The 27932-nt window shown below is 37.9% G+C and overlaps 2 protein-coding genes across 2 annotated transcripts in view; one reads left to right on the forward strand and one right to left on the reverse strand.

The window, feature by feature from the left end:
- Positions 1 to 1910: 1910 nt before the first annotated feature.
- Positions 1911 to 6230, forward strand: CHRAC1 (chromatin accessibility complex subunit 1). The gene is made up of 3 exons (XM_020967068.2): positions 1911 to 2151; positions 4718 to 4844; positions 5435 to 6230. Exons 1-3 carry the CDS (start codon positions 2005 to 2007, stop codon positions 5584 to 5586), a joined length of 426 nt encoding a protein of 141 aa, XP_020822727.1. The 5' UTR covers positions 1911 to 2004; the 3' UTR covers positions 5587 to 6230.
- A 5971-nt stretch (positions 6231 to 12201) lies between these two features.
- The window catches only part of AGO2 (argonaute RISC catalytic component 2), a 157126-nt gene continuing 141395 nt past the window's right edge, over positions 12202 to 27932 (reverse strand). Inside the window, 1 exon segment of the mRNA XM_020967055.2 lies at positions 12202 to 26166. Within this exon segment, the coding sequence (XP_020822714.1) occupies positions 26058 to 26166 (109 nt within the window). The 3' untranslated portion in view covers positions 12202 to 26057.

Below are 27932 nucleotides of genomic sequence, written 5' to 3' on the forward strand. Positions count from 1 at the left end.
CAGCCAAAATACAGAGATGAGTACCTTATTTGAGTGAAAACAAAGGAGGCTAGTGTTACTGGATCAAGGAGTACATGGAGGGTGAGGAGGGCAAGGTGTAAGAAAACTGGAAAGGTGGGAAAGGGCCTGGTTATGAAGGGCTTTGAATGCCAAAATATTTTATATTTGATCCTGGAAGTGATAGGGAGCTTTTAGACTTTACTGAAAGTTTGGAGGGGGTGAGGTAGGGGTGGTCACAAGGTCACACTTTAGAAAGGTCACTTTGACCTTAGAGGATGGACTGGAATGGGGAGACCAATCTGCAAGTTAATGAAGTAGTCCACGCATAAGGTGATGAGGGCCTGTACCAGGATGTGAGAGATGTTGCAAGGTAAAATCAACAGATCTTGGAAACCGATTGAATGTTGGGGGGAGGGGAAGGCGCAGGGGAAGAGGAGGGGGAAGGGAGGTTTGAAAGTGAGGAGTCAAAGATGGCACCCAGGTTGTAATTGTAGGTCACTGGGAGGATAATGCTACCTTGCAACAGTAATAGGGAACTTAGGAAGAGGGAAGGTTTGGGGTTTTTTTGGGGGGTGGATAATTCAATTTTTGACATGTGGAGTTTAAGACATCCACCTGACATCCAGTTACCCATGTCCAGTAGGAAGTTAGAAATGATACTGGGGGTAAGCAAAGGTTAGGGTAAGTGGATTTGAAAATCCTCAGCATAGGTATGATAACTGAATCCCAAGAAAGTTGATAAGCTCACTAAATGGTATAGTATATACTACATAGCATATACACTACATATGTAGCATACTACATAGTATATATCACTGAGTGAAATAGTATAAGGAAGAGGGCCCAGGACAAAGTCCAGTGGGTCATCCGACGTCAGTAGACTCTGACCTGGATGAAAAGCCAGAAAAAAGGAGAGAGCAGGATCTGCCAGATATGTGGGAGAACCGCGAGAGATAACTTGATATGGTAACTTAGAGAGGACTGAATCAAGAAGAGTGTGGCTGACAATGTCCGAGGATAGAGAGGTCAAAAAAAAAAAAAGGATGAGGATTAAGAAAAAGCCATTTAGATTTGGCAATTAAAGAGAACGTTAGTAACTTTGGCGAAAGCAGTTTCACTTGAATGTTGAGGTCGAAAACTGTAGAGAGTAAAAGGAAATGAAAGAACCGTTTGTAGAACTGCATTCTCAAGTTTAGCCACAAAAGAGAGGAGAGATATAGGACCATAGCTAGCGGGGTTGGATGGATCGAGAGGTTTTTTGATGACCCGGACAAGTAATTTCTTTTCTTTGGGCCTCAGTTTCCCCCCCCCTTCTAACACTAACTACTATGAAATTCGTACAAAATCATCTACTCTTTAGGATGACATAAAAATGGGTCTGGGACTTTGGATGCTTGGTTCTGTTCTTTTTTTGAATTAACAGATGGTTCGCTTCTAGGGTCCTTTCCAAGGCGGAAGTTTTAGGATTTGATGTACTCGGTCATTGAGGTCAGTTCGCCTGCAGGTGCTACAGCTGGGAAAAATCAAACACTATGATGACTAAGACGACAACAGATCCTACAGCAGTTCTCTCAGAGCAGACCCGCAGATATCTGACGTCCGGAACTTATGCTGAGACGTGAATTCGGACACCGACTCCCGGGACCAGAGAAACGTAGCCTCAGATTTCGAACTACCCACGCGGGTCTGACGGTCTCCTTCCTTCACCGAAGCCACGAGAGCAGCGGCGCGGCGCGGAGCATTATGGGACTTGTGGTCACCTCCCTCGGGCCCGCCCTTTGCTGAGGCCAGTGGTCCCGCCTCTAGAGAACTACGCTTCCCATAAGGCCACGGCCCACAAAGGCTCCCTTTCAATGAACTTTATTTGTCAAACTGCCCTGCGGATATCTCGGAAGGGGCGGGGGCCGCGGGGGCCGCGGCGGCGGCGGCGGCGGCGGCAGCAGCAGCAAGAGTAGTGGCGGCTGCGCGATTTTCTGCCACTGCTGCCGGGGCGGGGGTGGCAAGATGGCGGATGGGTTTGGCTGCAAAGAGAAATGCAGCGACCAGAGGCTGGTCTCGCTACCCTTGTCTCGCATTCGGGTGATCATGAAGAGTTCCCCGGAGGTGTCCAGCATCAATCAGGAGGCGCTTGTGCTCACGGCCAAGGCCACGGTGAGTCAGGGAGGCAAGGGAGGAAGCGAAGGGGGAGGGGGAAAGGAGGCGGCGTCCAAGCTCCCTCCAACGGCCGCGTCTCGCGCGCCGCCCCCTGGGAGCCACGGCGGCGGACTCGCGCGCGCGCGCGCTACCTGGCTTAACGCGAGCGCGAGCACGAACGCCTGTCGCGGGCAGTTGGCCCATAGTCTTTCGGAGCCTTCGGAAGGGATGCGCTTTAAAAAAATAAAAAAAAATAATTAAAAAAAAAAAAGACGGCCATTGGGATTCGGAGAGGGCGGAGCCTTGGCAGAAAACCATCCCGCGTGGCGGTTCCGGAGTTTTCAGTCGTTTGTTGGCTCTGCTTGGGTGCAGAGCTATAGGTCCCGGGGGACCCCAAATGGTGTTGCAATAGACCAAAGTGGAGCAACCCTAGACACCCTAACCCAGGGAGGAAAAACGCAGGGGAAATGAGACAGCCAAGGTGGGGAGAAGTTCTGGGTTCAGAATATTTGCAAGCGTGTCGGATGGAAACCATTTAATACAGAGTTGCTGTGATTGGTTCTCCTTCCACCCCTGTATAGTTCATCAGAAAAGATGAACTAAATTACAGCAGGAGGGATTTAGATAGTAAGATCATTTGAAGCATAAAGGTTGTTAGGAAGATACTGACATAGGTTAGTGAGGGAAATTGCAGAAGATAATGGGTTTTTAAGGTAAAAGCTTTCAAAAAAGTCAGCCCGCATTAATCAATCCATGAGTTGTTTTTCTGCTTTGTTTTTGGGGGGGAGGGTGAGTGACCTTTACCTGCTGAGATCTCAAGTTTAAGGTTCTGCTCTTCCTCAGCACTGGTTGGAAGTGCCCTTGACTCGCCTGGCCAAATGCAATGTGACCCATTGCAGCTGTGTTATGTCTGCCTAGAAATTCTATTCCAAGGCACGCGTCTGAACGGAATGAATCTAGAGAACAAATCTGAATTGTAAAGTTAAGAGGAAGAATGTAACTTTTCCGTGATTTTGGACAGACACGGGCCTTATGGCTGGAGTAAAAAAGCAGAGACAGTCTAGTAGACGTAGCGAGGCCTCTTGGCTAGCGTTTATATGAAGCTTGAAGATTTGCAAGCCCTTTACAAATATCTAATTTTGTCGTCACAACAACCCTGAGAAATAGGTGGTGGTGTTATTCCTGTTTTACAAGTGAGGAAACTGAAGCACATAGAAATTGAGTGACTCACCCAGGTTCACACAGCTAGTAAGCTATTTATATTTGCAATCCACATTCTTACTGGCAATCTTATCTTTATATTTACCCTGCAGAGCTATACCCCAAATTTACCCTGAAATTCCATTATACTCTGTAACTTCTCTTATTAACTTATATCGGTGTCTAACAATCTGTAGGTTTAAGATGTTCCTCCCTCCTGCTGTAATTGTATTTTCTGCGTTTACAAGGAGAAAGAATTGTAGGAATTTTGTATGTAGTGGTTGCTGTATACATTCTGTCAAATCATAATAGCTTTAATCTTTCTTAAAATGTATCTCACCCTTAATGATCACTTTTTCTACTCTGAACTCTTTCTTTTTAGTGGGTTTCAAAACTAAACAGTGCTTGACTAGTGTTGAAAAATGTAGGTTTTCACAGTGTTTTGTGCTTGTTGACACAGAATCTTTTTTTTTCCCCCTAAAGTATTTCCGAATTGATTCCTAGTCCACTTGTGGTATTCTTGATTAGAACTTGTCATTGCTAATGGGTTCCTGTTTAATTTTGTCCTGTTACTGCCATTTCTCAAGATAGTTATAGGGTTTATTCACCTTATTCATTTTAAGGCCTTACCACGAAGGCTTGGACTAGAGACTTTTTTCAGCTCCTTTGCTGATATGAGCTTAATCCAGCAGCAGCTGGAAAGCAGGGGACCTGTGGGGGTCCTTACTTTATTGGGTTACTAGCTTTTAAAGCTAAAACCTCCTTAATTACCTCCTTGACTGAGAAAGTATGGGCTAGACAAGCCAAGCTTTGGGGGAGTGCAGCACAGTTCAGGCTGGTGCTTTGCATCAGTTTAAGAGATATTTTTGTCTATCCTCAGCATGGAGGAATTGAGCTGGGAGCAAGAAGTCTGGCCAGCTTTACAACTCCCAACTCATTGGCTTCATTATCTGGTTTGCAGTGGTGTGAATTACCAGAGCTTCAGATATACTCATATTCAAATGGAAGGTAAAAAAAATTGCATCTCTAGAGCCAAATGTGATTTTTTTTTAATAATCTACATTACTTTTCTCTTCCATTACTCTAGGTAATTGATCATTGGCTGAATTTCTGATTCATTGCCCTTATTTTTAGTCAGTCATTGATAATAATTGATTAAAGTACTAAATCTAAAATACATTTTTGTGGAATGACCATTTGCTACACTTCTCAACATCAAAGTGATAACTACAGTGTAATGTCCTTGTGCCTCCTGTAGTGATATTAAAGCCTATAATGTAATTTAAACTTGAGGTTTTCTGAACTTAGTTTGAATTTAAAATAGGCACTAATGTAAAGTACCAGAATGATTCTTGAATTTTAATCTTTTCCCGTCTCATTTTAGGAACTCTTTGTTCAGTATCTAGCCACCTATTCCTATAAACATGGCAGTGGAAAAGAGAAGAAAGCACTTATTTACAGTGACTTATCAAATACTGCAGAAGAGTCGGAAACCTTTCAATTTCTTGCAGGTACTTAGCTTTTGATGCAGCCTGTAAACATGTCTAGTAGTTTACAGTTTGAGTTTCATATTACAGTCATGAAAATAGAACCTTTTCTGATTGAGACTGCCACAGGTTTCTAAATATAGCATGTATGCAGGTAGATGAATGCTTGACAGGTTTGGCAAGCAGAACAGGTATTTCAGCAGATCAGAGTATTCAGCCTCTACTCAGCAGAAAAAGATCAAAACTATTCTTTGCAGCCCTAGCAAAAGCTTTGCTTTTGCTTTTTGTTATCATATGGCATCACAGCTTAAAATATTTTAGCTTTGTGTACACTGTTACAGAATTGTCTAAAGGCAGTACATATTCTGTCTGTATTTTAGAAGCAGTGAGAGTAGCTTGCCTAGGCATTCAGTAGTATAGTCTACCGTCAGTGATAGGTATATTTTTTAACATTTCTTTTTCTTATGTTGCTTTCCAAATGTCTGCCCTAAATTCTTTCATTCTTTACAAGCTGATAGAAATAGGCATTTTAAACAGGAGTTGGTACTCTTTGAAATTTGCATTTGTGGTTGTCTACTACAACTGTTTGCTGATACCACAATTTTTATTTTAAGATATATTACCAAAGAAGATTTTAGCCAGCAAATACCTGAAAATGCTTAAAGAAGAAAAGGGTGAAGGAGACGAAGAAGAAGATGAGGAGGAGGAGGAGGGGGAAGATGAAGATGAAGATGATGAAAGTGAGGATGAAGAAGCTGAATCTTAAAACATAAAATGAAACACTTTATAATTAACCTAAATTGTGCTACCAACCATGCTTTTGCACTTGCTCCCTTTCTCCTAAACTAAATACAGAGCTGTTAAATTTTATTCCCATAACTTTTCTATGACTCCCAATAGATCATATTATTTTTAGGATAGAATTTTATATCCAATCCATCTATCCACTCTATCTTGAGGAGTAAGTAAAACCAAAACCTCTAATTTACATTACATTTCAAGGTGTCACTAAGCTGTATATTTATTCTGATATCTTGTTTGTCTTATTTGGCATTGAACTTCTACATTCTTAAGGGAAACAAACATGAAATGCTCTTCTTTTTCATTAATTGATATAGATTTAAGTTCTAGTGATAGTAAATGTAAATTAATATATGTATATTATGAAATTATTTCATTTGTGGACCATACTTATTTTCAGTTGAATATGTAGTTTATTTTCAGTTAAATGTGTAGTACATAACATATTACATATTCATTTCTGTATAGTAAGAAATTTTTACCTTTTGATAAAAGAGTGCTATATTTTTTACTATGAAAGATTTTTCAATTTTGTATTTTTAAAAATTGTACATAATTTTCCCCCTAATAAAATGGTCCATAAATCAGGACAGCCCTGGACTACTGTTATATTTTGCTTCATTTGCTTTTTTTCAAAAGGCTCACTTGCTAGAGAACCTTAAACATAGAATCGAGAAATAGCAGGAGGATTTCTAATAGGTTCTGTTGGGGTAATCCTAGTTACAAATGAAATTTTAAAATATTTCCTAAGAACTCTAATCAACACAGTGATCAAATGCATGATTTCAGATGAACCATGCAATGCTTTTCCTGACAAAGAGAGGTGATGGACTCTATGTGTACAGAATGAGACATTTTTTTGGAAATGGCCAATGTAGGAATTTGTTTTTCTTTACTATGCGTAGTCAAAACAAAGCTTTTGTTTTTCTTTTCTTTTTTTTCCAAGGAAGAAAGGAGGGAAAGAAAGAAAATAGATTTTTAGTAATTGAAAAAATTAAATTAAAATATTTCCCTCTCCATTGGCAGAGGTTATGAAAGGTCTTAAGCTTGTGTACTGAAACAAATTCTTTTCAAGTCCTTTTCTTTCAGATTGAGTACATAATTGAGAACTACACACACAGGCTTTCTATATATTGTGAAGTTTTCAACTTATATCTTTTAGTACTGATATCTATATCTGTGACATTTATTTTAGATTATAAATTCCTAAAAGGAAAAAGCTAACTGTGTTTTTGTTTAGGTCCCAGGATAACACTAAGCCTTTGCAGGTATTCAGTTGGTGAATGAGGCCTCTTGTTTCTACCTTTATGTCATGTCCCTTACTTGCCATTTGCACTTTAGCCTTCCTAACTCAGGCCCTCATCTTACATTTGTTCTGTAATGGCTTCCTAATTAATCTCTTTGCTCTTAGCCTCCTTACTCTGCAATCCTTACACACCTTTTAACCCTTCCTAAAATACATGTCACTTCCTTGTGCAAAAGAAAATTTTTTAAGAACAACTTTCCACTTCAAAATAAATTCCAGACTTAATAAGGTAGTATTCAATGTCTTCCAGAGCAGGTCACATCTACTGACAGCATTCTCCCTCACTATACTGTTATGTGAATCCTTAGCTTCAGCCCAAATTGTCCCTTCCCCACAATAATAATAATAATATCACCCTATATCTGTAGTGTGTGTTATACTTTACAGTATGCTTTCATATAAGATTTGTTCTGCTGACTTAATCAGGAAAGTCACAGACAGCTCCTGACAAAGCAGACTCAAATCTATATCTCCTGACTCTAAGGTGCTATGTACCTTGCATTCCCCTTGCTCAAAAGACCTTCTTAGATTACCATCCTTTAAAAGAGCTCAGTCCCATTGAACCTGACCAACCCACAAAGAAGAACAAAATGCTACAACCCAGAGCGAGAATCAATAGTCCTTTATAAATCATCTTCTAAAACATCCTGCTGTGTTTAAACATCTCTAGTGATGGGGGATTGCATTGAAATCTGTATTCTTGTCACTTTCACCCATTTCCTTTGGTTTCTGTTTCACTAGTGCAGAATCTTGGTTGTGAGCACCTTTACAAATACAGGATGAGAGAAGCATGCTTAGATAGTTTGGGAGTTTAGTGGACTGCAAACCCAATGAATCAGCAGCGTGAAGATGCAGCCTAAAAGAACATAATGCCATTTTGGGCTACATTGAGAAACAGCTTCCAAAAATAATGTGATAGTTCCTCTGTATTCTGCCTTGGCTAGACCATATCTTGAGCACTGTTTAATTCTGGACATTAAAAAGTTGGGGACTATACAGAAGGCAACCAGGATGCCATGCAAGCACCTGTGGAAGGACCTGGGGATATTTAGTCTTGAGGGGGAAGACGGGGAGGAGAGAGAGAATGATCGTTATTTTCAAGTATTGTAACCACTTTCAAGGTGGAAGAGACATTAGATTATTTTGTTCTGTCAGGAGCAAGCAGTGCAAGGAAGTTGCAAAGAGGTAAACGGGCTTAATATCAGGAAAAACTGGTTAACATTTAGAGCCTTGATTACCTGAAAAGGTTATGTGTTATCTCTTATGAAAAGGTTTCAAGCCAAGGCTGGATGTCCACTTAACAGGTATGTTATAATAGGGAGTCCTTTCAGCTATGCATTGAACTAGATGGCCGTTGAGTTATATAATGGGGGAAACATGAATGTGTTTGCAGTCAATGGAAAAAGAGCTAATCAAGAAAGTGAAGATAAGGGAGAAGAGGAGGTGATTCTGGGGGCAATTTGCTGGAAAAAATGGAACAAAGGGGACATGAAGAGGGATTGGCCTGGGCAAGAAGGGCCACCTCTTCAGCCTTTCTGGTTGCCCTCCTCTGACCTATTTCATTTTAGCAGTTCCCTGCTTGAAAATGGTAAAGCACTCCAAATGTGGTCTTAAGAGATCAGAGCACAAGGAGACTATGTCATACCTTGTCACAGATATTAGTAGTATGACCAAAAAAATCCTGACAGGGTCTCTAAACACCCAGCAGTAAACCTATGATCCTGCGTTCATTTTTGCCTTTGTACTCTCTGGACTCATAGGTACTGCCATCTGCAATTGGACTCCCAGACTTTGTCATGTGTCCCTGTACTGCAACCAACCGACAAACATTTGTTAAACCCCCACCGTGCCAAGCACTTAAGATACAAGAAGCAAAAGACATTCCCTTAGCTCGAAGAGCTGACATGTAATGGGAGCTTACATTCTGTTTATCTGTATCTATGTGTGTGTGTGTACATACACACACACACACACACACACACACACACATAAAGCTATATACAAAATAAATAGAAGATAAGTAATGGAAGGAAAGCACTGGAGTTGAGGGGTTGGGGAAATCTTCCAGTAAAAGAAGGGATTTTTTGGGACTTAAAAGCCAGGGAAAAGCAGTTGGAGCAGAGGAGGGAGAGCATTCCAGGCATAGAGGCCAGAGAAAATGCCTGAGAGATGGAGTGTCTTGTTTGTGGAACAGCCAAGAGGCCAGTGTCAATTGAAGAGTTAAGATATAACATAACTGGAAAGGTAGGAGGGAACTAGGTTGTGAAGGTTATGATGCTTTAGATGACAAGCATCTAAAATTTTGCATTTGATTCTAGAAGCAATAGGAAACCACTGGAGTTTACTGAATAGGGGCTTAGACCTGTGCTTTGGGAAAATCACATTAGTGACTGAAAGGTGGGTATATCGGGATGGGAAGGGACTTTAGGTAGGCAGATCCACCAGCAGGCTATGGCAGTAATCCTGGTGTGAGATGATTAGAGTCTGTTTCAGAGTAGTAACAGTGTCAGAGGAGAGAAATGGGCATGTTGGAGAGATATTGCAAAGGTGAAATGGACAAGCTTTGGCAACTGATTGGATTTGGAGGATGAGAACTAGTGAGGAATACAGGCTGACTCCTTGGTTGGGAGCCTGAGGGATTGGGAGGATGGTAGAGTTCTCTACTGTAATAGGGAAGATATGTATATGTGTGTGTGTGGGGGAAGGGCTTAGGGGGAAAGATAATGAGTTTCCTTTTTAGACATAAGGTTTCTACCAGACATCCAGTTTGAGAAGTCTGAATGGCAGTTGGAGATCAGCAGAGAGATTGGGGTAGGATAGGTAGATTTGAGAATCAGCACCATAGAGATGGTCATTAAATCCATGGGAGCCAATGAGAGCACCAAGTGAGGTAGCATAGAAAGAAGAGAAGAGGGCCCAGGACAGAACCCTGAAGAAAACCTAGAGGGTTTGATCTGGAGGACGATCCAGCAGAGGAGACAGGAGCAGTCAGGTAGAACGACAATCAGGAAAGAGTGGTGTCTGGAAAACAGAGAAGAGTATATCACAGAGGAGTGATCAGTACACTCCAAGGACCTCTAGGGCTTTCTATCTACCCTGTAGCAGAACTCCTATATGTTATCTCCATTTAGAATGTGTGCTTCTTGAGAGCAGAGCATTTTACTTTTTCTTTGTATCTTTAGCACTTAACATGGAACTTGGCACATAGTAAGCAATAACAGTTAGCATTTATGTAGCGCCTACTGTGGGCTGGGCACTGTACCAAGCATTTTACAAATATCATTTCATATGATCCTCACAATAACCTAGGTAAGTAGATGCTATTTATTATCCCCATTAACTGAGGAAAATAGAAGTTAAGTGACTGGCCCAAAGAAATTCTGTTGGTAAAAAAAAAAAGCACTTAACGATTTTTCCATTCCATTGACCCTCACAGTATTAACACCATTCAGTCAGGAATACTCCCAAGTCTTTTTCATGGGAACTGCTATGCAACCCCTTCTCCTTTAGCAACTTTTTTTTTAAACCTTGGACTTTACCTTCTGTTAAGTTTCAGTGATCAATTACTTCTTCCCCTAAAATCCTGTAGTACTGTTTGAATCATATATCACAGATCACTTTGTTTTTTGTGTATGTCTTATCTTCTGAAATGATAAGTCTTTGTAAAGCACCTATTTCTTTGTGGTTTCCACACTGCTCAATGAAAATTACTAGTTGATGTGCAATTATATAGCAAAGTAAATATAAGTATCATAATGATCACCTATCAGCTTACTTGATTACATACCATATTACTATAAAGATGAGAAAATGGACCCATAATCAGTAGGAAATATTTTGAGTTATTCTTTCCCTAGTGGTGATGGTTTTTGTGGACTTGTTAAGTCTTTATTATTATTCCATATGCCCAAAGGCTAGAAAACTGATAAGTCTGAACTTAGCACAGTATCTTTAGGCACTTAATACATGTTTATTGATTGATTGACTAGGCAAAATTTAGTAGTGGAGGGTGGGTCATCATCTGAGGCCAGGGAAAGGAAGAATAGTTGAGGCAATATGGTAAAGAGTACTGGCCTTGGATCAGACCTGGGGAAATAAGACGTTTTCTAATCCAACCATCTCATTTTCCAAATGAGCTAATAAATCCAGAGATGAAAAAACTTGCCCAAAGCCATACATCTAGTTAAATTCAAAGCTGGGACTTAAAACAGATCTTCTACATGATGACATCACATCAATGGGTCTCTTTCCTTACTTTCTAACGGGAGCTAGATTAATCATACCCAGAGACAGCCAAAGACCCTGAGCTCAGGAATAGCAACAGCCCCCTGACCATGGGCCCTGCTTCCAATTTACCCCTCCCCACCCCCAGCCATTATCCAGGGAATCAACCCCAGTAGATTTGTGTCTTGCCAACTGTTCTGTAGACCCAGAAAAGAAAGTTCTTACCACCCAAATCCTTGGCATTATAAAATGGTTCAACATGAGATTTTATCAGCATAAATCACTTTAAATATACATTACTATCTCCTTGCTACTGCAACCTAAGGACCATTCTGCCTTTCCATATAATTTGTAGCTGAAACTTCGTATTCTCCTATTTAGAAAGTGAATCCCTTGAGAGTAAGAACTTATTTTCTGTTCTCATGCTTATTTGCATCTATAATGCTAGGCACATAGTATGGCCCTTAATATAAATGTCTTTTTCATTCATTCTCTATAAAGGGTTGGTGTAGAGATGATGACCTTAAATTGTATCCTGTACTATTAAGGTTTAGTTATTCTATACTGTAATAGAATCAAAACTTGATTAACATTGTACTCATTAGCAGTATTTCTCCCCCCATGTTGACCAATTTTATGGTAAAAAATTTAAACAAATTTAAGTTAAAGATTTAAGACGTTAACAAATTTCAGTGTGCAAACATATGAACTGGGAAATAGTAGACTAGTTAACTATGTTGACAATTCGGTTATATTAGATTGAATATTAGACTGAAATTATATCTTGTGGGTCTCTGCAATGGTGTTTCTTCACAGTTATTTCATCCATTCTTTCAATTTCATTCCATCTCACTCTCACTCCATCTACTAATAGGAAAACCTTTTACCTTTCACAAGTGACTCCTGACTTTGGTATATTCTTAAATATCAGAGTTGCTAGCACAGGAAATCTATACTTCTATCTTAACATAATTCTTTAAATTTCTCAATTTCCACCTGTGTGAAAGTACCCAAGTGAATATTTGAATAATTCAGGATCTTTCAAACAAATAGTCGTAAATATGAGTTTTATTTTTTTTTTTTTGCTGACGTACTATGAGGCAAAACAAAATTGACACCATACAAAATAACTTTATAAAATATCATTCACATCATATTTTTTTTTATCAGATTTACAGCATTCTGCGCATATTAAGAATTATGTACGGAGGTGGAAAAAAACACTATGCTAACTCTTTAGGATTAGTTTATATACACACACACAGTAATAAACAAAACAAACTAACTGTTAGTTTTTCCATGAATTTATTGCAAAAGTAGTGCAAACTATTTAACCTAGGAAGCAAAAAACAAGCTTGAAAGGACCCATCAAAGCTTAAACATGACAATAGATGCTCAGTTTCACAGCCTTAGAGCTTTCTTCACCAGTTTCTCTTTTCTCAAACCAGACAATTCCCCATCTCTACTTATTTTGGATTCACTTTTTCTTCGGGTGAGGACTTTGGAGGCAGGGGACTAAGAAATGCAGGGGAAGTAAAATGTAAGCTCCTTCAGGGCAGGAACTAGGGGTTTTGTTTTGTTTTTATATCCCCAGCGTCTAGCACAATGCTTTGCATATGATAGACACTTATAACATTGGTTGAATTTAATGGAACACAGTTGAAGGAGGACCACATAGGAAACTAGGTCTTTAGATTAACTAGGCTGATGAGGCAATCTAATGGCAGCATTGACCTTTGGGGCTACTTGCTCAAATTGAAGTTTTGCAAAGGCTCTTTTGAAACTTTGAGCTATGTGATGTAATGTGATGTGATGTGATGTGATGTGATATGTGTGTGTGTTTCTCAAAATAGTTGTGATTTTTAATTTTTGAATTTAGAAACCAGCTACCAACCTTTTGATGATATTGAGAAAAGAATCAAGAAAGCAGCATGAGCAGAAGGGATTAGGAACATTATTGTCTGTTTATAAATGCAGTATCCTTTTGCTCAAGTCCTTTTGTGTGAAAACATCTTTTTCTACACTACACAATGCAGAGTGACATCTTTGAAAAAGCGACTGCATTTGAATAAACTTAAAAGGATACTACAACCTGCAAGATGAACTTTTAAAAAGCCTTGCAACATCCTCTGGGAATCCTAGAAGCAACACAGTTAGCAATTCATAGACTAAACAAGGTAATGAAAGCGAACACATTGCTACATGTAAAAGTGAAAGAAACAAAATGCAGCATATTCAGGCTCTTAATTTCTTGAGGTACCTATAAGTTTTATCATCTGCCCCAAAGTACTACTGTTATGTTAAAAAACACACACATACATACACACACACACACACACACACACACACACACACACACACACACCCACGCGCACAAACACACAAAACAAGTTAATTTTAAAGTCCCTGTCTAGGAGCCAATTGTAGGGCATACATTATTACTGAGAAAGTGCAACAATGCTGATCATTTACACGCAGCATATTAAAGGATGATTTACTCTTTATAAAATATAGCTTAAGTATAGACCTGATGGAGTCTTTATTTTCTTTATAAAAACACTAACAGAGGAATTGACCCACTGAGTCTCTGCAGCAAAAGCCTTACAGAACCTTGTAAAGTTCTGCCACTAAGGAATGTCGGTTCTCTTATAACTCTGATGTAGACCTTTTAAAAATTGTAAAACTAACTGCTACAGGAAAGTTTCCTACTCTGGATTTGTTACTGGTATAAAGTCGAATTAGTAAAAGGCTTGAAGACAGTTTGTATAATACAACTTAAAAGTTTTTCCCAAAAGAATTAAGTAAAAAAGATATACATTATAGAAAAAAAGTAGAGTTCTAGATTGCTGAATATAAAAATGTGGAAAATTATTCTTCCTTACATTGTACTCTCGCCTTTCCTTACATATGTACATATACACACGCCAACTCTTGCGGTCACTGGTTACCTTGACCCAGTTTTTTAATCAGGCCCCCTGCCTCTCCAGACAAAAAGCACTGGGTTTGAGAATTAGGAAACTGGGTTCAAATCTCAGGTCCACTACTGTCATCTGTGTAAACTTGGACAAGTCACTTGAGCTTCCTTGGGCCTCAGTTTCCTCATTTGTAACATGAGGGGTTGAACTAAATGACCTTTAAAGTTTCCTCCAGCTCTATATTCTTATATCACCATTTATTAGATCTTCCAGAGGGCAGGGATAGGAGAGGAGAAAAATCTTCAATCAGGCCATATATTACTCCTTAAATAGGGGCTCTTGTATGGTCTACCAGAGTAAGAGGTTGACATTTATATCTAGGTCAGATGATCTGATTTTCAAAAACCTCTTCATTACCACTGAAAATCAAAAGTTTGCTTTAAACATATGCATAGCAGAGTTGGGGATTTTATTGTTTGAGAAGTATGAATTTTGCTTCTTGATTTTTTTCTTTGTATAAAAAGTCTACTGTGTTTGGATAGGGAAAAAAATAGCTAAATGTTGCAGCCAGTTTGGCTTGTTTTTCCTCACTGGCAATAAGTTTATTTCTTATGTTGATTTTGAAAAATGCATTGGGACTCAAACCAAAAGGCACAAAGAATAGAGAACTCAAACATGAGATAGTCATTAAACAGAAAGTCTGGCTTCCAAAGAACTGTCAAGATGTATATGCACAGTCATACCTTACTGTTTGGTCACTTTTTCCAATCTCATCGCCACACTTCTTAAATAGCACCCAACTGTTTAACTGAGGTAGATCCACATTGGAAAGAAAGCTGGGTCCCCTCCACTTTGTTTACCTCAAGTTGAAAATGTTTTATTAAAAAAAAAATTCAGTGTAAAATTGTATGTAGAAGTGACGACAGATGGCACTATATGAAGAAAGCTTAGAACTTGAACAGGTTTGCAAAAAGGGTTTATACACTACATCAGAACTCCAGGCATAAATAAATGTCTGAATGGAAAAATTAAAGACTAAAGCAAAATGAGACCAAAAGGAAGAAAAGAAAAACCCTGAAAAAGTGCCAAGAATTTTCTGAACTTGACATTCTATTTGACTGCCATAGAAATGCACAATGGCCCATTTTACACAGATCTAAGGACGACAATAGCCAGTGGCTAGGTAGGTCACAGTATAGATAGAAAGCTCTAGGCCTACACATTTCCCTTTACATCTCAGGTGAGAAGCCTCTCTGAATTACTATGTATCTTCTTGGTTTGAACAGGCCAATTCCCTCATTCTAGTATTTTTGCATACTCTGAAGCTTACAAACCTAACATCATATTAAGGCTTAATTTAAAGTGGGGTCACCACATGAGCATCATGCAAGCTATTTAACATGTTTAGGATACATACAATGTATTCAACTACATGAAGTCTCAAGTCTATTTAACATGTACTGTAATATGCTACACTTAACTTTTATAAACCATGTAGTAAATGAAAATTATACATGAAAGCAAATGCGTATAAATAAAGCAATTTATATAAGAACTGTCAGTTTTACAAAACAGCACTGTATGGTCTCTATATTGCAAGCACAAGACATCTTCATATAGATCCACGGAACAGGTAGAAACTAATCCATATATATTTAGTACCACTTGAAATGAGGCCTTTTAGCTGCTCTATTCTTAGAAAATAGTAAACCTTAAATGTTGAGAAAACATTTTGATTCAAAATGTTGTCTAAAATGCTTCTGGGTGGTAGTGAGGTGTGGTGTGGGGGTGGGGATTAGAGCCACATATGAAAGAGTTTAATTTTTGGTTCTTTTTAGATTATTTTATAAAAATAAAATAAAACTAGAAAACCTGTTAAAACTAAGGGTTAAAACCCCTCCGTACATGTCAGTCAAGTAACCTGAAGTGTACTAGAGGTAAGAAAAGTCTGGATTTTAAAATACTACATTCTCTTTTTTGCATGAGTAATTAACCACTTTGTTGCACAGAAACATAATTATTCTCTTCACTGTAAACTTAAAGAACAGCTTTTCATAAAAACCCATTTTCCTCTTTAATTATAAAACACTTATGCTTTTATACGTTCCTCAGCTATATTAAAATTCCCAAGCAGACCCAGGACTCAAATCTTGTATATACATATATTAACTCTTGACATAAAGAGAGCTATGTATAGAGTCAATCAGCTGCTCTGTAAGCTTTTGGTCTTACTTATACACTCTGCTTTGAAAGAAGGGTCACTAAATTAATTAACAAATGACTTCCTCTCTTAGAGCCAAAAGGCCTTTGGGGTTGAGGGGTTCTGGTAGAGGGGAGGGGCAAGAGATAGAAAAGAATAAACATCATTAGTCCTTTTTTATAAGCAAACTAAACAGTTTATTCCCTTAAAATGAACTAAGCCAGATTTAAGTTGGTCAATTTTGAATTTTAATCAGCCCCAGAGCCAAGAACTTGCTAATACTTGATCCTAAAAAATAAACACAATTCAGATTTCAGATGTGAAAAGATGGAGTTGTTTCTGAACTCATTTACCCCTGCCACCCTTAAAGTAAATAAGTAACTTAAAAAACATTCACCATTAGCAGGATGAACAATAACTAAGTTAAACCCCAAACAGTAAAGAATAATAGTATTCAGTACATACTTAAATAGCACCTTACAGCTGAGGTCTTCAGAAGCATTTTACAAAGACACAAGGGACTGTGTTCATTCGTGTATATATATATATATATATATATATATATAAATCTATGTATTTGTATATGTGTGTGTATGTATATATATATATGTGTGTGTGTATATATATATACATACACACACATACATAGACATATATTATACATACACACATATATAAACAAGAATATCTATAGGATTTGTGATTTCCACAACAAAAGGAGCTACTGCCGCCAATAGTTTAGTATATAAGTCCTAGAGAGTTGCCTGAAGCACATACATAGTTTTAAGTAACTTGCCCAGAGTCATTTGGGTGCATAATAAGTGTCACAGGCAGGATTTTAACTCTAGACTCATTGACTCTGAGTTCAGACCTCAATGTAATATACCTGCCCCTGCGCATAAAATAATTATTGTTTTATTTGCTTTTTCCATGACTCATCTAGGTATGAGAACAAAAATAACCACCCATTGGTTGGGAGATGGATAAACTGATGACTACTGGCCAATACCTGGTTAAAAGATGGGTCATGCAATGTCCTGGAAACCCACTGAGCCTGGACTTTGTCAGAAGGACTGAAGGAAGCAGGCACCTACAACATCAGACAATTCCAATTGTGAAACAGCTAGCATCCCAAATCCACAGACCTGGGGCCTCTGTAGGACCATTTTTTAAAAAAAATAAAGCTAGGAAGCAAGTAGTTTCAAACTTGAGTCGAACATTTTGTACACTGACACTTTCCCATTATATTAATAGCCTCCCATTCTGTACACCCACCTCCCCAAATTTTTTGGAAAGGATATCAAGGGCCCAACTTTGAAAAGCACAGTGATTCAGGGCTTGAATCTTGCTTTGTATAGATCAGGTCTTCTAACACAATGATGTGGAAAAGAGGAGAAATGATAGTGGTACTCACCTAAGGCCTTGGGAGGAGGTGCTCACCTACCACCCCCATTGAAGCAATGATTCTGTTTAGTTGAACACAATATTCAAGATAATAACACACACACCCCCAAGTCCTTAAAACTTACCCCCATTTTCTCCTAAGGTGCAGTTACACTGATAGCCAAATAAATGAAATCAGCATTCTTTACATCGTGGACAATTATATCCCCAGTGCTGGCACAAGGCCTTGTACAAAGGTCTTGGCACATAGTAAGTGCTTGATAAAATGCTTGACTGAGTGGGTGCCTTGTATATGCTGAATTGAATGGATATTCTAATATTCCACAAAATCAAAAATAATTAGAAAGGCCAATTTCAGAGTTTCTGATAAGTGGCCTTTCCAAAGGCAGACCTTTGCAACAACGACATCTGAATTTGGAAAAAAAGTCCCCATTCATAAAACAAGGAAAAGTATTTGTCTCCAAGAAACATCATCTAGTCTAGACCTCTTTGGCCTTCTAAGCCACAGAGACAAGAGAACAAATGTTAATATGGATTACTCAAAAAGGCCTTAAAGAGAAAAGCCCAGGGGTCCATGCTAAAAAAAGTTTAAATTCTTTACATCATAATCTATGTATAATATTATAGTGCTACCACCATGTTCTAAGTAAGACAGGCAAGAAATAAATATGTAACACACATGCTAAAGACACAGCTCTTTCAGGATTAAGATGTGTGCATGTGTGGCCAAAATGAGCAATAAAGGCTTGAAAAGAATTGGTTTTAAGAAAGTAATTTGAGCTAATACTATACTTGGGACTCTATTCCAAAATGTCAACAGAGAATTAAGAGCTTTTAAACAAAGGAGCTTTCTCTATTTGTCCTTCATCAGATCACAGCCATGCCACCCGTCCAAACTTCTTTATGAAAACACTGTTCAACGACAGGAACTTTTAAGTGACCATTCTCAATTCCACAAAATTAGGAGAAAATCATGAAATTCTACCTTATGCTTTGCTGATTATGAAAATAAGTCATACTAAAACACTAAGCTAGAATTCTGTGCACACATAAATGAGAAAATTCCTGACAGTAAAGGAGTTAAGCAAAAGGAAGCCTATTTAGGTTTACTGTAAACAAAAAGAATATACTGTACTAGCACAGACTTTCTAGAGTTTTGTGTCTGAGCATTCAAAGCACCTTTAGGGTACATTCATATTTCAAGATTTGAGATAAGGCCCTAAAGGCCTTCCCCAATATTGACTACCCACCATTCCCCACTACTACCTGACCCCCCATTTCTTTTAAATAAAAAGCCCTATCTCTTAGCAGATACGGGACAGGAAAAAAAAGAGATTTTTATTGGTGAAATTCTGCTTAGTTTTGAGTAGGAAATAAGATTAACTTTACACTTTATCATGCAAAATCAATGTGTCTATCTTCTGTTTTTTTTTTAAAAAAAATAGTTATTAAAAATTTTTTTAATAGCTGACTTGAAGGTATATCTATAGGTAGGGGAGGTGGTAAGGGAGGACTGAGGGTAGAAATAATTGTCAACCCACTTATAAGTATGGAATGGAGAAAAAGTGCTTTTGTGTTTGAAACAGGAAAAGAAACCCTAATCAGAAGAGTGCTGGCTGTTTCAAAATATTGCCACATGGAAGCCTGAATCCAAACAAATGTGTCAACCTTCCGAGGGCAGCTGCTCTGATTTCTGGGAGAACAGCTTGGACAGAAAAGGCTTCAACACTATCCATTCCTGCTTTCTGAGGCAGTTGGAGAGATGATGAGTGCTTACTGAAGGGTCACAGTATGGCACATGAGTTTGCAAGTCAGGACTGAATGATCACAATTCAGTTTATTTAGGCAATAATTTGGCTATTTTCAGTGTTGAGTTATATTTTTGAAGAGCAAACATGAATCTATTTAAGAATTCAGAGGTAGCCTTTATCTGTATCTGCTTTCTATCTAAGAGATATTTGGAAATCACCAACTGTAGTGATTTGGCCAAACCAATACATTCACTTTTAACAATTAAATGGCAAAAACATATCCAAACACGTAGGATTATAAAGAACATAACGGAGTCCATGTCACATCAACATATGCAAAAAAAAAAACATTTTAGAATTCAGAAACCACTCAAGTTTCTGAGACATTTGAACGTAACGACAAGCTTATCAGTTAACCTCTTAGAGCTAGAGTAAATATGTAGCTATCAGATCATATGCCATATATATGAGCAATACTGTAATTCTGGGATCTCTAGCATCTACAGGTTAAATAAAAAGCAATTTGAACAGAATGCTAAACCCATAGCTTTTGATTATGACTGACTCAAAATAGGTAAAAGAGAGCTATCCAATTTTTTTGTGAACATTACCTTCCTATAAAATTTGACCAAGTGCTTGAAGTGGCTTAAATAAGCTTTGGAGCCACAAATAATACTAAAGAAAGCATAAAAGGAAAAAAGTTCAAAAGCTTTACAATCTTCTTTAAATATTTTTTTTTAAAACTAATGGAGAAAATGTATTAGAAATGAGGACTGAAAAATATCCTTCTAAAGAAACAAGCTAAATCCATCCTTCATGAAATGTCACCAGACACGAATTGAAGAGAAAAAAGGAATTTTAACCCACACAGTTTTAACATCTTAATACTGTAAATGTGGCAGTATCACAAAAACAAAGTACATCAACGATAGCATTTCTATTTCTGCAATTCATAACATTATATACAGTCTTTTTCAAATAGCTACAGCAGATGACAAAGATCTGACACAAGTAAAAGGAAGTTCTCAAAAAATCAGTGCAATTATTCTGAGTTGAAGGTTTGCTTATAAAACAGACAGCATGTGTGTATTTTGGGGCACATGGAGAAACACCCACAATATAAAAGTCAGAAGTGTACTGTTTAAATTGAAAAAAAAAATTTATGCCAGCCTAAACAGCCAGTGAAATTACTAGGGAGCAGTTTGCTTTGGGAAGGACCTAAATATAAATGCAAGTTGTATTTTGAAAGGGAGTAGCCTGAAGAGAAGGAAATTTTCATTTGATGTACATTCCTTGTCTTGTGGGAGAAAGATACAAGATCAGAAGAGATCACATAAAAATTTCTTATGGCTTGTCTAGGCCACCAAAATGGCCCTCTGTATTAAGTCAGTAACCAAACTTTTCCACATACACTAACTGAATTATACTAAACACAGGGAAATACCCATTTAAAAAATCTACTGCTACCACCGAAGAGATCTGAAACTATGAGAAGTGTTGAGATCCTAGTTATTATAGCATGATAAAGTGGGAGAGAGGGGGGGAAATTCTGGATTTTTAGATAAGACCTAAGTTTGAATTTTGGCTCTGCTATCTGCTATTGCTGTGACCACAGAAAAGTCACAACCACTCAAGATTTCAATTTTTTTTCATTGGTAGAATTCTGGGCAGGGAGCAGGAGAGAAGGGAAGGGAGTTGGACTAAATGATCTGTAAGTTTCTTTTCAGGTCCAAGTCCTACGATAACATGAGAAATCAACTACAAGTTATGTGGTGTTTAGCACCAGACACCATCTAATAGAGCCTCATTGATGCAGTGGTAAAAGCATGCAACTAAAATCAGAAAACCTGGGTCCTAGTCCTGGTTCTGCCTCTCACTTACAGTATGATTTTGGTCACATCATTTTCCCTCTTTGAGGCCATTTCCTCATCTGTCAAATGAGAAGGCTGACCCAGGTTATTTCCAATTCTAGCATTCTATGACAAATGCTTAAAGAAGCCTTAATGTAACACTATCTCTATTGAAAAAAAAACAGCTGGTCTAAATTTAGCATTACTTAGACTAAGCACAGGCAAATATTTCAGGAGGGAAATTTGAATCATTACAGAGTGACGAAAAATTACACAACTCCATGTAGGTAAGAAAAATAACAATCTATTTAGTGCTCTGTCCTTGCAAAATTACACTCTGGTGTTTCCCTTTATAGAAGTTAAAAGGACCCATGCTAAGCTAAAGCATAAAGTCTGTGATAAAAATTTATATTATAATAACTTAGGTGCTGTGAAATGGAATAGACCCTTTGGCCAAATCAAACTAGGGCGTTATGTTGAAATAAATAGCAATTTTTGCATTTAATTAAAAAACTTTTTTTCTTAAAAAAACAAAAACCAAAACAAACAAACAGAAAAAAACCAAAACAAACAAACAAAAACCCACCTAGGAACAAAATCTAACAGGCCTCTTGTTATGAATACTCAAAAGCTTGGGTAAACATTAGTAATTATTACTGGCCACAGCTGGGCCCAGATAGACATGATTTTAAGCCATGTTACCAAAGTGCATATTGAGGCTATGATATAAATGATTTCAGCTCTGAGTGCCCCTGTGGTTTTGAGTGGGTGCAAAAAAAACTATATAAAGGCAATGTGATTTTTAGTGGAAAAATGGAGACACCAGGCCCATGGAGTCACAAGTTTACATACAAAAAAGATGCCCGGGGACAGCTAGGTGGCGCAATGGATAGAGCACTGGCCCTGAAGTCAGGAGGACCTGAGTTCAAATCCTGCCTCAGACCAAACACTTGACACTTACTAGCTGTGTGACCCTGGGCAAGTCACTTAACCCCAACTACCTTAAAAAAAAAGATGCCTTCAGATAGAAAGCAACTCATAATCCTGAAAATGCCAAAAGTTAATTTTAGCTTTATAAAACTTAGATTACGGAAACCCAGACTTACCAAAGATGAGTAAGGAATATTTTTGATGACAAAAGAATCCCGCCCCCCCCAACTCCCAATTGGCTTCTTTAAATAGGCTTCCCAAGTCTACTTAAGTCTTGGTTTACAGATCATTAACTATGGGTGGTAGGCAGAATTAGGAAACAACACATTTCTGCAAAGAGCACTACAGTCAGAAGACCTGGACTTAAAAGTTTGGCTCTACTACCTACTAGCTGTGTGACCTTGGGCAAGTCATTTCACACAGCTATTGATACAAGTTCATTCATATGTAATATGGGTACAATAATACCTGTCCTTATTGACCTCACTAGGTTGTTGTGAGGATCAAATGAGATGGATGTGAAAGCACTTCTGTAAACTGTAAAGCACTATATAAGTGTGAGGTATCACCATCATTAATGTGTGTAAATAAGAATGTTTGTAAACCAAAACATTTCAAATGCTTAAAAGGAATCTTACTGTGAACAGTAAAAAGAATTCTATTGTGAAACCTTTTTTAAAGCAATTAGATAAACTTTATCTTTTATATCTACACTGGAAATTTTATATCACTGTTCACATACCCAGTTTACTTAAAGTGAGGTACACCTATTTGAGACAGGCAGGGCAAAAAAGCAAAGAAAGAATCAGGGGTCCCTGCCAGGTGAAAAAAGAATCACAAATGATGAGAACAAGGGAATATTCACTTTAAGGAAATTAATGGGTGTGCTCACTAGCAACACCACTTTGGGTAAAGCACAGTTCACCTGTTCACAATATCTTGGGGGCATTTTATGTAGAAACACAACCAGAAATAACTGTTTGGAAAGGAATATCTTTTGGCCACCATGTAAAGAGGGTCTTAATTTTGAATTTCATCTCAAAAAATTCTATATACAGCCATGAAATTCATTGTTAGTTTAGAGATTTTTTTCTTCATCACTTATAGGAGAAATTATTTAAAAAATTTATATTCCCTCCCTTCCCCCCGAAAAAACCCCATAACTGGTGAACTTTTACAAAACAAACTATTACCTGAGAGACTGTTCTAGTTAGAGCCATTCTAATTTTGTAAAACCAAAGAATTACAAACATATTGGAGATATTTTGGTCTATTAATGCTTTGTATATTAAAAAGTCTTACAAAAGCAGTTACAGCACAGACCTATAGAGTAATTCTCAAAGTCCTTTAGGCCCACTTTTAAGAAAATATTCTTCCCTTTGAAATATTGACAGGAACATCCTAGAAGAAGTCTCTATTAGTCTGTGCTTGATTGGCAATTACAAATGTACTTCTAGCTTAGAAAGGCATCCCCCACCCCCTTTTCTGTTGTCCATTTCCCTCAATATTCCCTTGCAGTTTCAATCAGTGTGAAAAGCAGGTTTCTTCCCAAACCTAATGAACTTCAACAGAGCCCACAGGTGGTTTCAGAAAAGGGTGGAACTAATTTGATTTTGGTTCCCACCAGTTTGGTACAAGAAAGGATTATCTCTTTAGGCTCTAACTCAGGTTAAAACTTGAGCCAAGAATGAATTTTCACCCCTCTCAAAATAAGTTAAGTGCCACACACCATTAAAAGGGAAGGAAAATGGCAACATTTCCTGTAAAATCTTCTGGAACAATTTTTTTTTTTATAAAATGAAAACGATACAGCAAATGACTTAAACAGCAAGATAAGACTAATGCCATTAGAAGATAAGCACACACACACACACACTACACACAAACACACACACACATATACATACATAGATATGTAAATGACACTCATCCATTTGTTATTTCAGCCAAAATAACATGGGCAAGGTGTTCATTATAACTTGAAGTGTGGTTAAATCCCCCAAACTCATAGCCAGTAAAATAACAAATACAGAGAACTTAGGAGCCTACACCACAGTCCAGTCCATAGCTCCAAATAAGCTGGTTGCCTGCCATGTTGGCTGGAGGTAAATGTGGTTCAATGATAGAACAAAATGAGAAAGCTTAATGGGTGAAGAAGCAAAGGTTACTTTTCTCCTATGTCTACACATTTAACGTGGATCAGTTGCTTTAAAATATCGCACAGGAAAAGAGCAAATCAGCACAAAACAGTGTTCTTGTTTGTATCCCCTCAAAATTGTCCATGATATATCGCTATTAGTGCAATGGTTTATACATGTAATAAATGCAAGTGACCCCAGTGTGCAAACCCTGACAGAAATATACATGCCTCATACTTATCAATTTTAATGCTTCTCTTAAGAGAATGGCCGAATCTCTCTTACTATTGACTTAATGCACAACAGAGAGATTACTCTTTCTCTGCAAGGAAACGTCAATTTTTTCCTAGATATTTTACTGCATAGATTCCATGACACTTCCATGATAAACCAGAAAACAGAACTGCTCTCCTGAACACCAACATATTTTGGCTTCCCAATAACCAAAAGAATACATAAGTTCCATTTTGTGCTTAAACCCATGGAGAAGGGAGGGCATGTGCCCATCAGAACTGCTCATGGAAACAACGCCGCTCGCTGTGATGCGGGCACACTTGTTCTTTCTGGAACTGCAGGTTAAACTATCCACACTAATTATATGCCTCTCTGAGCTCTGTCACATTAAAGTCAATTGCATATTCCTGTACTCAGACATCAGTATCCACATGATGTGGTTTTCATTTCTAGAATCCAAAATGCTCTTGATATGTCAAACAGAATATATGAGGAGCACCCCTTGGCAAATAAAATAACAGCGCCTAACCTATCACATTAATACTGCTAACCATATATAATCTTTTTTTTTTTACATTAAAGACTCAACAGTGAAAAAGGATTGTACTGTATTTATCACCACAGACCCGTATTCTTTAGAGACTTTGGAAAGTAAGTATCACAGTCCTAGAGGACAAATCTTATGATTAGCTGTCGGTACTTTTTTTCTTTTTTTTTTTTCCTACAAAATTTTATTAAAATGGCACTTATCTGCCAATTGCTCGGACCTCTTAAAAGTTTTCAACATGTCCTATTTCTGGCAAGAGGTTTGTATTTAATCTAATAAAAACATCAATAACGCAGGAGAAAAGGAGGCATTGGAGAACAAAGCTCAGAAAATAAATCTGCCATTTGCTTAGTAGAAAGTTGGTTATAAGTTACAATGGGAGCAAACTAGTTTGCCTTTGAAAATAAAACTAGTGGATGCATATGGAATAGCCAAGGCTTTAAAACCAGAATAGTGTTCTGTTTTTGTTCCTTTGTACTCTTTAAGGAAAGTCACAGCTTTTGAATCCCATCAATTTTGTGGTGCATTAGATTGTTCACAAGTAAATTGAATGACAGGTAAAATAAAGTCTGTTTGTGTGTGGTTTTTTTTTGTTTGTTTTTAAAGCCCTGAGATAATAGCTCTTGAATTAATTTTAGGAAACTTGGGGCTGTATTCTGAAAAGCAGCCTATAGATTTTGGCAAACCACATTTCCAACAGTGGCAAGGGTAGAGGATAGGGGTGAAAGATGAGGGCAGGGGGAGGGGAGTTTTACAGGTCTGCAGCTCAAAATCCAAGTCTTAATTCAGGGACGGCTTTCTTTCTTGCACATGGAAAAGAACCTAGATGCATCCTGCTCCTTGCTGGCTGTCATGAGGGCTGGGCAACGGTTGGTCTGAGTGTAGCTGGTCTCATGTGAATCCAACTCTGTACTAAATCGCTAAACACTAAAACATGTTAAGCAAAGTACATGGTACGCAGCGTGTCCTGATGAACCTGTACTGCTTTCGCAAGTGCTTGGTGGTCTCTGCCATTACTCTGACCAGACGTATGGCTTCCTTCAGCACTAAAGGGGAGGAAACAGATGAACAAACATTCAGTCTATCCTAAAAGTGACTTTCCCATGGTGGAAAACAAAAACAAGTAACAAATGACTTGGACATGGCATGAGGATACCAAAGGAGAGAACTGTATCATAGTGAGGGGTTGAGAGGTACAAAGGGAACTGAGAAACAAAAAGTCTATTTAGTAGCAGGGAGAGTGCTAGGCAGAGAATCAGAAGTCCTAGGGTCTTGATATATAGTCTTTCCTCTGCCACAAATTAAATTTGTGATCTTGGATTAAGTCAGCTAAACTTGCTAAGCCTCAGGTTCCTTATCTGTAAACTGAGGCAAGGTTAGACTAGACGACCTCTGAGGTACTTTCCTGCTCTACCGTTATATATAATTCTGAATTCTCTAGCCCAAGGCCAGAGTGACTGAGAAAAGGAAATTCCTTAAACTGGGGTGCCAACCTCAAAACAGAAAAAGATCCCTGTTGGCTGGCATAAATTAACATTATATGTTATATTTTATTTTTATTTATCTTCTCAAATATTTTCCCAATTTTTAAAATCTGGTTCAGCCATTAGGAAGGCTTCTGAGAGTTTGATACTCACCTCTACCTCAGAGTACATGATAAAAAAACGAAACAAAACAAAAAAACGCCCAGTAATGGGAGCCAAAAAACCTCATAGCTGCCCCACCCCCACCCCAAATCCAGTTGGGTTGATGGCTGAGAAAATTAGTATAAGTGTAAGGGTCTCAAATTAAGAAAGCCTAACCAAAACTAAGGCTTAAGGAAGATTTAAAATTGTGACATACATAACATCAAGGTTTGCACTGAATTTGGTAAGTTTGGAGAATGTTGCTGTTGCCCAAAAGACATTTTGAAGCTATTTTTAAAGGTTACTATGAGTAGACTCTGGGCAGCTAGATGGTACAGTGAATAGAGAGAGCTGATCCTGGAATCAGAAGACTTATCTTCCTAAATTCAAATCTGGCCTCAGACAATGACCATGGGCAAGTCACTTAACCCTATTTGCCTCAGTTTCCTCATCTGTAAAATGAGCAGGATAAAGAAATGGCAAACCACTTCAGTATCTTTGCCAAGAAAACCTCAAATGGGGTCACAAAGAGTGAGACATGACTGAAAATGACTGAAAAACACAACAAATGAGTATATTTATAATAAGCCAGAACTGAAAGATCAGTCCAGTCACTTCACTTATACACATGGGAACCAAGTAAGATAAGTGATTTGCCAAAGGCCGCTGATAGCAGAGCTGGGATGTGAACTTGGGTCTCTGATTCCTAGTGCTGAGCTCTTCTCGTTGCATTGAAATTTAATTTTTCAAAAGGAATACTGAAAACCCCAAATATTCTATTAGGCCGGCCATCACCTTCAGATTGTTAATATGAACAAAAAGTTTTGGAGCCAAGGAAATAACCCAGATAATGTTGAGTTGTTGATTTTTTAAAAACTCATTTCTTGGCCTCAGACACTTGACACTTACTAGCTGTGTGACCCTGGGCAAGTCACTTACCCTCGACCGTCTCATCAAAAAAGCAAAAAAATAAAAATAAAAAAAAAATTCTTTTAAACAAGATTTTTAGGACATTTTCAAATTAGCTGGATTCTCTCCTAATTTTGCAGGTATATATAAATTAGGAGGTGGTTAACAGAGAATCAAAAAAGGAGCTGCCAATTTATGGTTTTAAAATAATACCATTTCAAAGTGACCATGGAAAAAAGTCAATTTTGATACAGAATTTCTCATTTCCTCTTACAACT

This window comes from Phascolarctos cinereus, unplaced genomic scaffold (genome assembly GCF_003287225.1).
Source record: "Phascolarctos cinereus isolate Bilbo 61053 unplaced genomic scaffold, phaCin_HiC Scaffold_4;HRSCAF=312, whole genome shotgun sequence".
In the NCBI taxonomy this organism is placed as follows: domain Eukaryota; kingdom Metazoa; phylum Chordata; class Mammalia; order Diprotodontia; family Phascolarctidae; genus Phascolarctos; species Phascolarctos cinereus.